The 18,156-nt window shown below is 38.0% G+C and overlaps 1 protein-coding gene and 1 long non-coding RNA gene across 2 annotated transcripts in view; both read right to left on the minus strand.

The window, feature by feature from the left end:
* Nucleotides 1-241: 241 nt before the first annotated feature.
* LOC107590695 (uncharacterized) lies at nucleotides 242-5,965 on the minus strand. The gene is made up of 2 exons (XR_001609810.1): nucleotides 5,755-5,965; nucleotides 242-1,239 (listed from the first exon to the last, which is right to left on the minus strand). It is a non-coding gene; the product is annotated as an uncharacterized lncRNA (long non-coding RNA).
* A 1,204-nt stretch (nucleotides 5,966-7,169) lies between these two features.
* Nucleotides 7,170-18,156, minus strand: part of LOC107590687 (protein lin-7 homolog A) — a 62,368-nt gene continuing 51,381 nt past the window's right edge. Inside the window, exons 4-5 of the mRNA XM_016279589.1 lie at nucleotides 10,342-10,551; nucleotides 7,170-7,674 (exon numbers count right to left, since the gene is read on the minus strand). Of these exons, the coding sequence (XP_016135075.1) occupies nucleotides 7,459-7,674; nucleotides 10,342-10,551 (426 nt within the window). The 3' untranslated portion in view covers nucleotides 7,170-7,458. The remainder of the gene's footprint in view (nucleotides 7,675-10,341; nucleotides 10,552-18,156) is intronic.

The raw sequence follows: 18,156 nt of genomic DNA on the forward strand, positions 1-18,156 counted from the left end.
AATAGAACTTTAAAATAACAAAATACTATGTAATGATTTACCTCCATTTGTAGATATCATGTATCTGTGTTTGACATTCCATTTGTCCTCATAGTAAATAATTTCATAATATCAACTAGAAATGTCTGAACTTAAATAGAATATTTATGAATTAGAATTAATTTCAGTAGTGACATCACAACCATAAAACCGCATCAAAACTGTACAGCTCTCATGAATGCATGACCTGTTAAAGGTGTAGTGTGTCAGTACTGTGCCACAAAAACAAATTGAGAAAATAAGGACCGTTTCCAAACATTTCTGCTACTGGTTTCCAAATGTGAAGTCCTGCCTCAAACTCATGCTACTGGGTGGATGCACAAACAAATTGATATATCAATGCAGTGTTTACTTTAATTTGTATATTAAGATGAAATCTGAGAAAGTATTTGCAAAAATGACACACTTTACCTTTAAATGTCTGCCGATACAATATGCCAAATGTACAAGATAATCTCTGTCAATGGCACTGTGATACAGTGATCTCATAAGAACATTCTGTGCAAATGATGTTTATGGTTTAGTCTGACTTATGGTGCATAAGATACAGTTTTGTAGCAACTTTTCCCTCAATTCATTTCTACGCCTAAAATGGGCTTTTTAACCATAATTTGACAGTAGGATGTGACAAAACAAGTGTTATTGCTAAATCTATTTTCTTTACAAAATATTCCTTGCTACAATATGGTATAAAATACCTCAGTGTTATCCAATAAAGGATGACTGACTTAAAAAGCGCCAGAGACACCAGCACCAAAAGAACCCTTCGAAAAGTTACTGTACAGCGCTGTGGCAACATAAATATAATGATAGTAAAAACAAATCATTGAATGCTTAAGAAATACATGTTGAGAAATCACATTATCACAAAACTACAAGAGGGACTTTTTTTTAAAGAGGGTCACAACTTGGGATTGGTTCCAGACAACTGAAATATGAACAAGCAAGTGTAAAACCATGTACTTAAGTGCTAGCCTTCCTTTATGCAATCATGTACATTTTTCCAAGCAACAATTTGGAACACAAATTCATGGAGTTTTCAACCTTTTTGAGTTGTAGGTAGTTGACTGAAAGAGGATAGTCTTCACTGCAGAACAGTAAGGGTCCTCTTCTGAGATCTCTCGGACCTCCTTACATCACGACTGTGAGAGTATGCCAGTCTCACTCAGTGTCCTCTACTTTTTCTTCTTTTGGAACAGCCTGTAAAAAACCAGAAGGACACAGGCTGAGAGACAAGTTGAAAAGGGCAGTCAAAATGTTGGTTGGTATTTTTGGCTATTTATAACACGTAATGTAGCAGACTGGACTTGAACCTTTGGTCCAATGTGACCACTATGGCCCAATGTCTCAAAGGCAAGTACCAGGGTTGCAGTCAAGACTAGCTAATTTGAGTCAAGTCCAGGCCGAGAACTGAATACAGTAGGTTGAATCTGATTCAAGAGACTAAAAGAGCCAAGGCCAAATGCTACATAGCCAATGACAAAACCAAGACCATAAAAAAAGTCTTGGACTCGGACTTGGGATGGACTTGAGACCCCAGTACTGCAACACAAAGAAAGTCCAAAGTCGAGATGCTACATTTTTGCACAAAACGTTGCATTGCATGTATCCTTCTCAGACAAGGCATTTGCTGAATGCATTATGACAAACCTTGAAGGCTTGAATATATTGTACTTTTCTGCTGATAAAGTTCCATATTTATTTGCTAGCAGGTTATATAAAGATCACCTACTTTTTGGCACATTTCATATTATTTTTGCCATGTGATTTGTATTTATTTCACAGAGATCTTTTCACATATCAGCCTTATTTTTTAAGCTAGGAAAAATCACATTTTGGATTGTTCCTACTAGATATTTTAGTGTCTACATCAGTTTCTCAACCTTCGTAACTCCAAGGTCCCCCATTGTTAAAGTCAATACATGCAGACCTCTGAAACCCCCAACAAACTAAGATATTTCCTCTGGTACATCTGCTGAAATAACAAAAACACAAGTTTATTTTAGACATTAGACATTTTTATTAACAGAAACCACAGTTGAAAGTATACTTGTCTTCATTTCACTCATTGAAGAGTAAAAAAACAAGCGCTTAATTTGTCAATTTTGCATTAAATTGTCAGCTATGCACGTAATTTTTCCCAGAGTTTTGTTTGGAAGACCTTTAAATTAATTTTGTCCCTCTTCCCCCATCTACAATTGGAAAACTAGTCTTATTTGTTTTTGAGATGTGTGTGTGTTTGGTGTGGTTTAGTTTTGACAGAGTGCTCTCTGGTCACTGCGGCTTTGCTGTTTAGTCGGCATGCCAGTCTTGATAGGGGATGATCTGGGCTCAACTCTCTCCCCATGATCCTCTTGCCCAGACATAATGTCCCAAAAATACTCAGCAGCTCACAAGCACATATGATTTTACAGCCAAGGATTTAGCCACAAGCAAGAGATACATAAGTAATTCCAATTGGCCTTTGGTGATAAGTGTACAGAGGCCAGCACCTCTGTTAGAAGTGTATCCACACGGACGTGCTTTTGCGTCGGCGCTGCTTATAGCTTAATTTTAGGCTTGGCTTGTTTCTATCGCGAGGTTACAACGCTGCCAACTTTACTGCTGCTCAGCGCTAAGTGTGGTGTGAGGAGGCACTGAGGCGAATACATGGGCCGAGTATCATTAATACAAGGAGATGTGCTTTGGTCTGTCTGGAAAAGACTCTTGACTAATAGAATTATCTCAGATTGTATTGCATTTGCAAAGAAGAAAGAAGTCTTGAGGAAATGAGAGTGCTGTTATTTCAGAACAGTGATAATAGAAGTGATAAAGGATGATGAGAAAGCATACACTTTCTCTTTTTATATAGAAGGGGAGGCACTGTTTCAGAAGCTACTATGGGGTGTGACAATGACATATTAATTTGCACCAAACTGAAAAAATGGCAGTACAAGAATACAAGAAGCCTGTATGTAATAATGCATATGTAATGTACTGCATGCGTTATATATAATGCATAAAATTCATGAAAGATATGTAATACATAAAAAAGGGAATTAATAATGACTTTTTACATAGTCCAGTTGTGCATTATACTTTATGTAGTCCTTACAAAATCCGACCTACCTTTTCATAATGCATTGTAACGCATTGCAATTATGATATAATATATGAACTTGATAACAATTTAGTATAGGGACCAGTTCTCACTATTAACAAGTTGATTATTAGCATGCCTATTAATAAAATAGTGGCTGTTTATTAATACTTATAAGGCACATATTCTGCATGAGCATATATTCTACATCCCTAAACCTACCCAATATCTAAACTTAACAACTACCAAACTAACTATTAATAAGCAGCAAATAAGTAGTTTATTGAAGCAAAGGAGTAGTTAATGGTTTGTTAATAGCTGAGAATTGGACCTTAAAATAAAGTGTGACCTTGAACTTTATAGGGATTTGGCAACCCCAGCTGTTTCATTTACAACGTATAATCATATGATTGTCAAAGTTGTTTATGAGAACTGATTGTAATGAGTATACGGCATTAGTAATGCACAATAAAGAATTAAAGGGATATCTCACACAAAAATAAAAATTCAGTCATCATTTACTGCCCTTCATGTTGTTCCAAATCAATATGTCTTTCTTTCTTCTGTTTAACACAAAAGGAGATGTTTAGAATGTTCATGCTACACTTTCACAATAAAAGTGAATGCATTTCAGTAAGTCAAAAAAAAAAAAAAACATGAATCATAAAAGTAGTTTATATGACGTGCGTTATATTTCAAATCTTCTGAAGCCATACGACAGCTTGTGATGGCTAGAATGAAATTGAAGTTATTTTCAGTTTTTGAAAGCAGCCTTGTCCTTCATAGCTCTCAGATCTCATTCACAATTTCGATGTACTTTCAGAAATGGTGTGTCAGGACACTTTGTCCGAGATTTGATGTCAGTGATGCCAAATATTATTGGTTCCTGTCTTGGTTCTTTTAACTCCCAATTTACTTTTGTTGAATGGAAAATAGCAGCACTGGCATTCTGCAAAACTTCTCCTTTAGTGTTCCACAAAGTCATACAGGTTTGAGTAACATGAGGGTGAGTAAATTTTGTAGTTTCATTGTTGGCTGAAGAATACTGGCATTATAGTCTTATATGAACGGGTAGTTTAATAAAAATTTTGCGCCCTGCAGGCTGCCGCCCAAGCTCCTCGCCCTGCAGGCTGCCGCCCAAGCTCCTCGCCCTACCGGCGCCGCCCAAGCTCCTCGCCCTACCGGCGCCACCCAAGTTCCTCACCCTGCCGGCGCCGCCCAAGCTCAAGCTTTACGCCCTGCCGGCTCCGCCCAAGCTCAAGCTTCACGCCCTGTCGGCTCCACTTAAGTTCTGCTCTCTGTCAGCTGTACCCCAGCTACTTGCCCTGCTGGCTCCCTTCTTGAGGCAGGCTCTGCTCTTGCGCTTCATCTACCCGCACGCACCGTGACAATATGTTAATAATAGGCATGCTAATAAGCAACTAGTTAATAGTGAGAACTGGTCCCTATACTAAAGTGTTACCAAATTCTGTCTTAATTTATTCACCCTCATGTTGTCACAAACTTGATGCCTTTGTATGTGGAACACAAAAGTATATATTTTGAAGATCGCTGCGATCCAAACCACATTGGACCCCAGTAGGGCTGTCAAAATGGCTGAAAAACGAAATTCGAATTTTTTACTTAAATATGATCAATATTCGAATTATATTCGAATTTAAAAGGCATAATTTCAGTTAGGGGGAAAAAAGCTTTTGGCTGCTTTCCTGAGGCCACAAGAGGGCGCATCGAGCAAAATATTATGCATGTTTCTTCAAAGCATAATAAAATAACAGGTCTATCTTTGAAAAAAGTGCATAATGTTTAAAATAATGTTTATGAACCTTATATAATTAATAAAGTTGCTTAAACAATTAGAAACAAAACAGCATCATGCATACATAGTTTAATACAAAGGACCGAAAACCGCTTTTATCCAAAGCGACTTACAAATGAGGACAATAAAAGCAGTCAAAACTAACAAAAGAGCAACAATATATAAGTGCAAATGACAAGTCTCAGTTAGCCTAATACATGACACGTAGCAAGGTGTATGTGTATATATATATACTTATATTATATATACAGTATATACACTTACATCGCCGTCGCATTTCGTTCACCACTGATAAGGCTGCCCGACGCACACCTAAAATTCGAATGCAACGTTTTTGCATTCGAATGTGGATTTTTATTTTAAATTCGACGAATATTTGAAATTCAAATATTTTTTTGACAGCCCTAGACCCCAGTCACATTTATTTGAATGTATACACTTTTTTTTTTTTATATCTTCTTTTGTGTTCCACAGCAGAAAGAATGTCATACATATTTAGAAAAACATAAAAGAGTGAATAAATGATGCCAGACTTTTTTGGGTAAACTATCCCTTTAATGTAAAGCATTACCAAAACAAATAGTTCCATCAGTGAGATTTGCAGACTAAATAAGCTTGTAATACAATAATGTTCGATTTCCATCTAAATAGTTATTTTGCCTTTAAAGTCCCTTAAGTGTGATCTTTCAATGTTCCACTGGTGACAGGCAGCATGTAGTACTGTATCTCCCACAGGCCTCAAGAGGTGACGGGGCAGCTAACCTCTCCGTGAACTGCCCTGCTGAGGTCCTGTTACCCTTAAAGCAATGAAAAGCCTCACCTACGACATGTGGTTCTGCTGGGTGGTCAGGTTTTGCTGCTGCTGTTGCTGAATGAGGAGCTGCTGCTGTTGGCGTCTGCGGGCGGTGCGAAGCTTCTCGAACCTCGCCTCCATCTCCTCCAGGACTTTAGGGGTGTAACGCACCACCAGTTTGACGCTGTCCTTGGCTGCTTTCAGTAGCTCCACTGCTTTTTCGTGGTGTTCACCCTCGACACTCTAGGAAAAAGAATTCAGTAATTGTTTTTTCAGAGCAATCTGTGGTTGTTCATGTCATCTAATTCAAAGGACCAAACGTGTATGTCTAAGTTAAATAGTTTGTTGATGACTGCTGCAACTTTATTGCATCCAAACCCATACTGTAGTTTTGTCAGCTCAAAACTGCACTAGAAAATGCTCCACGTATTAAAATATTAAAATAAACAACCATTTCTCCAGCGATTGAGTCCTCGCTTCATCTACCCGCACGCACCGTGACAATAATAGGCATGCAACTAGTTAATAGTGAGAACTGGTCCCTATACTAAAGTGTTACCAAATTCTGTCTTAATTTATTCACCCTCATGTTGTCACAAACTTGATGCCTTTGTATGTGGAACACAAAAGTATATATTTTGAAGATCGCTGCGATCCAAACCACATTGGACCCCAGTAGGGCTGTCAAAATGGCTGAAAAACGAAATTCGAATTTTTTACTTAAATATGATCAATATTCGAATTATATTCGAATTTAAAAGGCATAATTTCAGTTAGGGGGAAAAAAGCTTTTGGCTGCTTTCCTGAGGCCACAAGAGGGCGCATCGAGCAAAATATTATGCATGTTTCTTCAAAGCATAATAAAATAACAGGTCTATCTTTGAAAAAAGTGCATAATGTTTAAAATAATGTTTATGAACCTTATATAATTAATAAAGTTGCTTAAACAATTAGAAACAAAACAGCATCATGCATACATAGTTTAATACAAAGGACCGAAAACCGCTTTTATCCAAAGCGACTTACAAATGAGGACAATAAAAGCAGTCAAAACTAACAAAAGAGCAACAATATATAAGTGCAAATGACAAGTCTCAGTTAGCCTAATACATGACACGTAGCAAGGTGTATGTGTATATATATACTTATATTATATATACAGTATATACACTTACATCGCCGTCGCATTTCGTTCACCACTGATAAGGCTGCCTGACGCACACCTAAAATTCGAATGCAACGTTTTTGCATTCGAATGTGGATTTTTATTTTAAATTCGACGAATATTTGAAATTCAAATATTTTTTTGACAGCCCTAGACCCCAGTCACATTTATTTGAATGTATACACTTTTTTTTTTTTATATCTTCTTTTGTGTTCCACAGCAGAAAGAATGTCATACATATTTAGAAAAACATAAAAGAGTGAATAAATGATGCCAGACTTTTTTGGGTAAACTATCCCTTTAATGTAAAGCATTACCAAAACAAATAGTTCCATCAGTGAGATTTGCAGACTAAATAAGCTTGTAATACAATAATGTTCGATTTCCATCTAAATAGTTATTTTGCCTTTAAAGTCCCTTAAGTGTGATCTTTCAATGTTCCACTGGTGACAGGCAGCATGTAGTACTGTATCTCCCACAGGCCTCAAGAGGTGACGGGGCAGCTAACCTCTCCGTGAACTGCCCTGCTGAGGTCCTGTTACCCTTAAAGCAATGAAAAGCCTCACCTACGACATGTGGTTCTGCTGGGTGGTCAGGTTTTGCTGCTGCTGTTGCTGAATGAGGAGCTGCTGCTGTTGGCGTCTGCGGGCGGTGCGAAGCTTCTCGAACCTCGCCTCCATCTCCTCCAGGACTTTAGGGGTGTAACGCACCACCAGTTTGACGCTGTCCTTGGCTGCTTTCAGTAGCTCCACTGCTTTTTCGTGGTGTTCACCCTCGACACTCTAGGAAAAAGAATTCAGTAATTGTTTTTTCAGAGCAATCTGTGGTTGTTCATGTCATCTAATTCAAAGGACCAAACGTGTATGTCTAAGTTAAATAGTTTGTTGATGACTGCTGCAACTTTATTGCATCCAAACCCATACTGTAGTTTTGTCAGCTCAAAACTGCACTAGAAAATGCTCCACGGTGATGAACATTCAATTACATTTTGGCACAAAAGAGCCATTAATTTCCTATTAGCTCAGGAACCGTAACATGTTTGGTTTAATGAGAAATTGCTTCTCAAATGCTGTCATAAAACGCTTTCCTATTACAGTCTTTGACGCAAATGAAATCAAATGGATCCTTTCTGAAGTCTTCTGTCATCTTTGAGCGAGAAAACAGTGGACATTAGTTTCTATAAACTAAAATTACTCCTTCATGTAATAGAATTGTAACAAACTTGAATGATGGCAGAGAAGAGAAAAGCAACTGGCTTCAAAAGGCTTGCACTGCAGCAGTGACTCAGAGCGCTTTATAAGAGCAGACAGCTTTTTTTTACTGAAAGATTCATTCGGATTCAGTCAATGATTCATTCTCATCTGGCTCCAGTCTGACACATTTTAAACATTTACAGTGAATTATGAAAAGATAAATTCTTTTGAAATCTGTCTTTTTCAGTTTTAGATATACAGTCCTGCTGTAAGTTTTCTGTCTTGTTTGTCCAGTTTTATTATTTTTAAATGTTAAGCTTAGCCTAAGTAAAATGAAAGATTAGATTCAGTCTCTAATGGGTCTGAGCTGCAAAAATTGATTTATTAGCGTATTACGCCATGATGCAATCAGCCTTGTAGACTGTTGGAAATCTTTGTTCATTGAGATCAATGTAAAAATCCTTCTGCCGTAATAATCTCACTTCAGCCCAAAATGATCTGTATCGATTAAAAAGCCAGTGGGCCCTCTAGCATGAAGGCATCTTATGTGACAGCTCTACACTGCTGAAAAATTCATCCCCTAAAAATTATAATTTCATTTTATTGCACAAACACTTAAAGGGATAGTTCACCCAAAATGAAAATACTCAAGTTTTCCAAACCTGTATGACTTACTTTCTTCTGTTGAACACACACAAAAAAATATATTTTGAAGAATGTTGGCAACCAAACAGTTGACTGTAGCCACTGACTTATTTTATACACATTTGGAACAACTTATTACAGAGTTAGAATTTTTGGGTGAACTATCCACTTTAAGTTTCCCCCCACCCCCCACCTGTCAACCTGTCAACATCAGTCATGTAAAAAAAATACCCTGATGTTCACCGATCCTTCCTTTGTACATTTAGTGATAAGTGAGCTATGCGCTGACAGGTCATTCCTACTATGCAGTAACTTTTCATGTCCCCATCATGTATGTCTAAATATATTAGATAAGTAAAAATAGAAATGTATTTTAATGATTATGCTACTTTAGTTTAAGGGGATGTTGCTATTTCCCTGGCTTCTAATTTGGACAATTTGAAACTTATTAAGAAATTTATGCTTATTTAGGTTTTCCCCGTGCCCTTTTAACTAACATAAACCTTTTACTTAATGGTTAGTTCACCCAAAAATTTAAGTCCTGTCATCATTTACTCCTCAATCCTCAAGTTGTTCCAAACCTGTATAACTTTCATTCTTCGGCTGAACACAAAAGAAGATGTTTTGAAGAACATTTGATGACCCTATTTACTTAAAACTATGGAAGACAATGGGGAAAATCAATTGTTTAATTACAGTTTATGTTCAACAGAAGAAAGCAATTCATACAGGTTTGGATCAAACTGAAAATGAGTAAATGATAAAAGAATTTTCATTTTTGGGTGAACTATTCCAGTAATGTTACCGTCCTCTAGGAAGTGATTATGTTTGATAACCACAAGTATCAGTGAGTATTAACAATGCATAACAATCCACCCTATATAAAATATAAATATTTAAATAACCTGACTTCAGTTACTTTTGAGTTAACACCCTCATGACTTTTGCTTTATTTCCATCCTGTTAGGTTCCATCCAATTATGCATCCTATTAATTTTATTGCTATTTTGCAAATAACCACATTTCAGTGCTTGAGCTTTACATCTTGTACCTTCTCATAGAAATGCATCCTTAAATTACACACATGCATATTCCTTTTACAGAGTTACAGATTACGAAAGATCCTGCATACTACAACTCACCACTCCATTGACAGACAGTAGTTGGTCGCCTCTCTTAAGACCCCCATGCCTCTCAGCCACGCCCCCTGGGATGATGCGGGAGATGTAGATCGGTGAGTTCTGCTCTTTTCCGCCCATCACATTGAAGCCAAGCCCCTCATCTGTCTTGGGCAGTTCCACCACCCGCGGGTGAGAATGACCCTCACTTGCTGCAAATGCTGCCACTGTGGCCTGGTAGAAACCAAAGAGTTCAAAATATCAGTGAATGTGAAACATGACTGAGAAATATTGATAGACCAGTAAATTGTAAAGGCTTATTAACAAAATAACATTTTGAGATGTTTAAAATTTGTGATTGCCTTTGATAGAAGTATCTACAAACAGTTTGGGGGTGAACAGCAAGGGGTAAATCATACGGTTTAATTCAAATTTTCTGAAGAGATCCGATCACTTGATATGATTACGAAAGATCCTGCATACTACAACTCACCACTCCATTGACAGACAGTAGTTGGTCGCCTCTCTTAAGACCCCCATGCCTCTCAGCCACGCCCCCTGGGATGATGCGGGAGATGTAGATCGGTGAGTTCTGCTCTTTTCCGCCCATCACATTGAAGCCAAGCCCCTCATCTGTCTTGGGCAGTTCCACCACCCGCGGGTGAGAATGACCCTCACTTGCTGCAAATGCTGCCACTGTGGCCTGGTAGAAACCAAAGAGTTCAAAATATCAGTGAATGTGAAACATGACTGAGAAATACTGATAGACCAGTAAATTGTCAAGGCTTATTAACAAAATAACATTTTGAGATGTTTAAAATTTGTGATTGCCTTTGATAGAAGTATCTACAAACAGTTTGGGGGTGAACAGCAAGGGGTAAATCATACGGTTTAATTCAAATTTTCTGAAGAGATCCGATCACTTGATATGATATATGATATGATATGTTTTTTTATATGGTTATAAATATGGTCAACGTGCATACATGTACTAAATGGAAGCTTAGTCTTCAGAAGACTGAATTAATTTTACAATGTCTTTATTAATTTTTTGAAGCTTGAAAATGTTGATAGCTAAACTTTAAATGGACTGACAGAAATTATGAGAAAATATAAAAAATATTCATTTGTGTTCCTAAAATGAACAATAGTTTTATGGGTTCAGAACAACATGAAGGTGAGTGATGACAATTTAAATTTTTGGGTGCACAAAAACTTTAATACTTAATGTATCTTTTCTGTTGTGATATATTAACAAACTTTGTGGTAGGCTATTAAACCATTGCTTTAAAATGAACAATAGTTTTATGGGTTCAGAACAACATGAAGGTGAGTGATGACAGAATTTAAATTTTTGGGTGCACAAAAACTTTAATACTTAGTGTATCTTTTCTGTTGTGATATATTAACAAACTTTGTGGTAGGCTATTAAACCATTGCTCTTTTTGTCTGAAAATCTTAACCAGTCCAACACAGCAACACTGGCTTAACCAATGAAGTCACATACTTTATCTTTAAAACATAGCAGTGAGGGACATTTCAAACATGGATGGTTTTGTGAGCAGCTGTGCGTTGTACCTTATGTATTGGCTAATATATACAAACCTGCTCTCTAGATATCAGTTTCGAGCACTTAAAAAAACATAACAGTTGGCATTATTAAGAACAAAGGATCTTTGCATTCAAGACAGCAATTTTTATTAGCTGATGGCATGAGGCCCCTTTCCCTTGAAACACATTAAGGTGGATTGATATTCAAGAACCGTCAGCCTCAATATACACTTTCAATGCTACATTCTTAAAAGCCAAATTAAACAGCTCCACTTTGACTTTATAGAGGCTTTACCTTTAGATGGACTCTCTTAGACTTTGGTCTAGTCAAAAGCGGATATACAGTATTAGCAAAAGGAAGGTGTCCAGATGTCCTCATACTTTTGGTGAGGGAGTACACCCCACAACGTTTTTCCACAGCTTGTGAGAATATGTCAACATGTTCTGTTTGTGCTGTAAATTCAGCAGAAAGAGAAACTGCATCCGATAACCTGCACTGCTGCCTGCATTGTCGTCTGAATTTTGTTAGCCCAACACAACCACCAGGAAACAGAGAATGTGAAGGAAGACAAAAGCACTTCCTGCTGATCCACACTGTAGCTACAGGTGCAGCACTGTGGGGCCCCTCTCATTATTAAGGCATTCACACACAGGAAACAGTGAGAAAAAAACGCCAAGGATTTTTGGAGACTTTGCAAGGCGCCAGATTCCCAAATGGCAATCCAAGCAGTTTTCTGATCTCTGAAACTGAAAGAACAGCACCTTCCCTGTCTGAGTGTTTCGTGTCACACTGAAAGAAATGCTGTTTGAAAGTGTTCTGCATGCAAGACACCCTCTTCCCAGTTTCTCGACCTTCACAGCTACATCCTCTCTGAGGAAAAAAGAAGTAGATATATAATAAACATTTTTGAAGCCTGTACTCTTTCATTTGCTTTGTTGAATTGTAAATCATCAGGTTGCTGATGATTAAAAGATTAAAAAAATGACATGCTTATTAAATTGATAGTTCAACATTTACATTTTGTCCAAAGCAACTTACATTGCATTCAACTTTATACATTTCATCAGTACGCTGCATTCCCTGTGAATAGAACCCATGACCTTGGCATCTACTAAGAGTTACTGGAATGCAGGAAGTCCAGCAAAAAAAACTGAAAATCGCCTTATTTACACACTCTTGTGTCATCTCAAACCTGTCTTGATTTATTTTTTTCCATTGAAAGAAGTTGAAGAATCTTCATGTGACTCCATCAATAGTTCATTCAACTGCATGAGCATTTTTCAGAATTTCTCCATGAACATATGGGTTGACACGAGGGTAAGTAAAAATGACACAATTGTAATTTGGGTGAACTATCTATTTAATGCCACCTGAAAGAACTGTAGGACATCAGATAACCCAGTACTCACATTATTCTGAGCAATGGCCCATTCAAGCTCATTGTACGCCTTACAAATTACATCTTAAATAATTACATATTCTTCACAAAGAATGTCCTGTGGTAATGAATATTGGCTTTTAACATTTACATCAGCAATACACTTGGTGTATGGAGCCGACTGGAGCTCATTGACAATTGCTGCAGGGGATCCCAAAGGATGACTCGGGCTGTTCTTCATCCTATTTATGTGCCATCGATTGTAAACTGTCCCAACGGCACGCAGATGCAAGCTGCTCACACATGCTAATTGCCCTTTTGCCTAGTGATTTGAGTCCAGTATGCTTTTTGAAACCTGTAGTAACTTTTCAAAGTGACCAAGCGAGGTGCTTTGAGGCACTCTAAGACTTTTGTAATTTACATCCAGCATTAGAACTTTAATTGATATGCTAATTCTGCTCATCTGGTGAGACCTGCCTGCTGAGCATATTAATTACACTAAGCACTGCTGTTTTCTGTATGACTGCCATTGTCATTGTATAGTTCATATACTATACTATGACAATATTATTACAGCACCACTCAAATGAGTCACACTGTTGGTTAAAATTATTGCTTTGTTTTCATTATGTTGAAATCAAAAGCCTATACGTCACAGACAATAACTGCATCAGTGTCTAAAAAGTAGCAAGTGTCATTAAAAATGTATTATAACACTGAATCGATGACAAAGACTTTAAATCATAAAAAATTCTGAAAGCGTATGCTGTGCATGAATTGCCAACCAATCAAGAGATTAGGCAGAGGAGCGTGATTTTAGATCATAAAACCGTGATATCCTAAAACCAAAATATAAGTCACCTCTAAAACTTGTCCTTCAGCAATGATAGGATGAGGGCCTAATTAAATATTAAGGTCATGAATTTGTTTCTCATTTTATTTTTCCCCTGAGGCCCACTTATAATGTTAGTCAAGGTTGTTTTGCACCCAAAAACTCATAATTGACCCTTCACTATAGCTCCATCCTCCTTGGTTACTGATGTTCGCCAACACAAGCTTTAAAAATGTCCTAGAGTAGGGGTTCTCAAACTTTTTGGGGCCAGGGACCCCTTACAGGCGAGAAAATGTTCCAAGGACCCCTTCATAATTATAACAGTGTCAGAAATATGGACTGCCTGTGTTGTGTTTTTCTCCCCATGTGCCTTCTATGACCTAGTTTTCCCTCGTGTGACATGCGAATATTTGGTTTCCTTCCTGTTCCTGTTCCTGTTCCTATTGTGTTTCATTGAGTCCAGGTGTGTCTCGTGTACTTAAGCCCAGTGTTTCCTGTGTCTAGCGTGCTGTGTTAAACGTCTTATCCCGATGCTGTGTGTGTCTCCTGGCTACCCTGTGTTTTTCCCCAGTTTGAACTATTAAAGACTGTTTTCCTTCAACTCCTTCGTCTCCACACTCCTTCGTTCCTCCACAGTAGCAGTTGTGACAGAACACAGCACCGACTAAATATTTTATTTGCGTTGTTCCCCTCCGTTTATTTTTTGCGTTTTTTCAGTGATTGTTTTCTGTTTTCCCCGTGTGCCCCATGGATTCCCTCGCTGTAAAGTTTACCTCCCTCGCCCGCAAGGACCTTTCCCTCTTGGAGTATGCTGTAGAGTTCAGCCAGCTCGCCGATTTAATGGCGTTCGACGACGCTGCGCTGAACTCCCTGTTCTGGATCGGGGCCAACTACTACCGCCCCGTCGGCCTCCCAGACACCACCGGACTGTGCTGGAGGGAGGCAATCATCCAGTGTCTGGAGAGCGTCTACCCCCGATCCAGAACACAGCCACACCCAGTGCCCAGCCCACCATCTCTCCACTGCGTGGAGCTTAAGCCCTAGCCCACCGATGACGGAGAGCCCGAGCCCGCGGCGACCGACGAGCCATCGCCGCAAGGAGCGACAAAGCTGCGGTGCCTGAGCTGCTGATGACGTCAGACCAGGTGCGAGAGCCGGCTACAACGCCCGCCACGAGGGAGAAAGCCGTGGACAGAGTGAGCGTGGAGAGGATCTCAACCCCCTGCACTGTGGCTGAGGGTGAGCTGAGAAGGGATTTGGGTGAAGAGAAAGCGGAGGAAAATATAATTGACTTATATACCGACCTGCCCCCTTTCCTCCCTCCTCCGTCGGTGACCTCTGTCCCTCCCGCTCCTTATCCCGATGCTATGTGTGCATGTCTCCTGGCTACCCTGTGTTTTTCCCCAGTTTGAACTATTAAAGACTGTTTTCCTTCAACTCCTTCGTCTCCACACTCCTTCGTTCCTCCACAGTAGCAGTTGTGACAGAACACAGCACCGACTAAATATTTTATTTGCGTTGTTCCCCTCCGTTTATTTTTTGCGTTTTTTCAGTGATTGTTTTCTGTTTTCCCCGTGTGCCCCATGGATTCCCTCGCTGTAAAGTTTACCTCCCTCGCCCGCAAGGACCTTTCCCTCTTGGAGTATGCTGTAGAGTTCAGCCAGCTCGCCGATTTAATGGCGTTCGACGACGCTGCGCTGAACTCCCTGTTCTGGATCGGGGCCAACTACTACCGCCCCGTCGGCCTCCCAGACACCACCGGACTGTGCTGGAGGGAGGCAATCATCCAGTGTCTGGAGAGCGTCTACCCCCGATCCAGAACACAGCCACACCCAGTGCCCAGCCCACCATCTCTCCACTGCGTGGAGCTTAAGCCCTAGCCCACCGATGACGGAGAGCCCGAGCCCGCGGCGACCGACGAGCCATCGCCGCAAGGAGCGACAAAGCTGCGGTGCCTGAGCTGCTGATGACGTCAGACCAGGTGCGAGAGCCGGCTACAACGCCCGCCACGAGGGAGAAAGCCGTGGACAGAGTGAGCGTGGAGAGGATCTCAACCCCCTGCACTGTGGCTGAGGGTGAGCTGAGAAGGGATTTGGGTGAAGAGAAAGCGGAGGAAAATATAATTGACTTATATACCGACCTGCCCCCTTTCCTCCCTCCTCCGTCGGTGACCTCTGTCCCTCCCGCTCCTTATCCCGATGCTATGTGTGCATGTCTCCTGGCTACCCTGTGTTTTTCCCCAGTTCCCGGACTATTAAAGACTGTTTTCCTTCAACTCCTTCGTTCCTCTACAGTAGCAGTTGTGACAAACAGTGATTAAGTATATAATTTGTACTCTTAAATGCCATAGGATTCCTGGATTCCAATTTAATGGGTTAATTAAATGTTGTCAAGTTGAATTTATAAGTCTTTAATTGTATTAATTAAAAATGTTATTAACATTTTTATAATAATATATCCATATGGAATGTTTTACTTATTTCAGAAATTGTATGTTGTTTAAATTTTTCTGTGTCAATAATTTATTACAAACATAAAACATTGACAATTTAATCTTTTAAAATGTAATCAAATTAAAATTTAACAATTCCTTTCAATTTTGACAGAGGTTTACTGTAAAAATAAAGAAAAATAAAATTAAAATAAATAAGTAAAAATAAAAAATAGTGTGATTATTCCTTTAAAAATAAAGTTTTAATAATTGTATTCTTCTTCTTCTTCTTATTATTATTATTATTATTATATAATCTACTACTACTACTACTACTGCATTGAAAACATTCTACTTTATAATCGTAATTTTAAGTAGGCCAATTTTCTTGCCATATAGCTGTGCTCAAAAACAACACGAGATAATGCTCTACCGCGGCTGTCAAGAGCTTCACTATGGGAAGCCAAACAACCCAAAAGTGGGACGAAACAGTGCGGTATTAAAGTGTTCGCGCCGCGCTGACCTGTCATCGGCACAGCTCAATGGACCGAGCTGCACGACCGACTGGACAGTGCAGAGAGGACGTGTTTACTAGCGTCACCGAACTGACAGCGCGGCGCTGATCAGTTACAACAGTATGTGTTTTTTTTCCTGCACATAACATAATGAAGATCAGTATTAAGTTATTACATTTATTTTGCTTACCTTTCTACTACATGTAAACAGTTGTACTTTGAAAAACTGCAAATATAAAATATATAAGACTTTAATAAATTTACAATACCATAGTCCTATTGAGGAGCACACCCAGCTTCTAGTATATATATATTTTATTTTGTACTTAGTTATTATTGTTGTTGTCGTCAAGTTCTACATTCAGCACAATATTGCCCATTTTAAATTTGAACTATTATTAAATAGCCTAGTATATATATGGGATTTTTGTTGTCTCTAGTAAAGGGAACGTTGTTATTTAACTTTAACATTGCAATTTTATATAATGGATCCGGTTTGTAAGGCTTTCCTCTACACTCCAAGTTAAATAAATAAATACATTTTAATTAATTTTAAAAAACTCTTTAAAAATTAGGGACAGTGTATGTAAATTCAATATGATGTATTTTAAATTTTGCATTGCATTGTGTTTTTAGGTTTATCGGAAAACAAATTAAAATTAACCATGATTTTATTATACTAACGTTTTAACCATATATTTGTAGTTAAACTGTGGGTTTAAAAAAATGACAATCAATCCATGGTTACTGCACTTTTACTATAGTAAAATCATTGTTCATCTCCATATTTCCATAAGGGAAAATGTATGTCTTGACAGAAAAGTATCAGTACATTTTACTCTTTTTTTCAAGTATAATCATATGCTACAGTTACACAAATATCCTTAAATGTTAAATTTACTTAAAATATGCCTTGATGATTTTGCTTACCTTTCTACTACATGTAAACAGTTGTACTTTGAAAAACTGCAAATATAAAATATATAAGACTTTAATAAATTTACAATACCATAGTCCTATTGAGGAGCACACCCAGCTTCTAGTATATATATATTTTTTTTTTTACTTAGTTATTTTTTTTTTTTTCGTCAAGTTTTACATTCAGCACAAAATTGCTTTTAAATTTGAACTATTATTAAATAGCCTAGTATATATATATATATGGGATTTTTGTTGTCTCTAGTAAAGGGAACGTTGTTATTTAACTTTAAAATTGCAATTTTATATAATGGATACGGTTTGTAAGGCTTTTCTCTACACTCCAAATTAAATAAATTTTAATTAATTTAAAAAAAAATAAAAAATTAGGGACAGTGTATGTAAATTCAATATGATGTATTTTGAATTGTGCACTGCATTGTGTTTTAGGTTTATCGGAAAACACATTAAAATGAACCATGATTTTATTACATTAACCTTTTAACCATACATTCGTAGTTAAACTGTGGGTTAAAAAAAATTACAATCAATACATGGTTACTGCACTTTTACTATAGTAAAACCATTGTTAATTTCCGTATTTCCATAAGGGATAATGTATGTCCTGACAGAAAAGTATCAGTACATTTTACTCTTTTTTTTTTTTTTTTTTTTTTTTTTT

The sequence above is a fragment of the Sinocyclocheilus grahami genome, unplaced genomic scaffold (assembly GCF_001515645.1).
Source record: "Sinocyclocheilus grahami isolate Dianchi unplaced genomic scaffold, SAMN03320097.WGS_v1.1 scaffold8.1, whole genome shotgun sequence".
Taxonomy (NCBI): domain Eukaryota; kingdom Metazoa; phylum Chordata; class Actinopteri; order Cypriniformes; family Cyprinidae; genus Sinocyclocheilus; species Sinocyclocheilus grahami.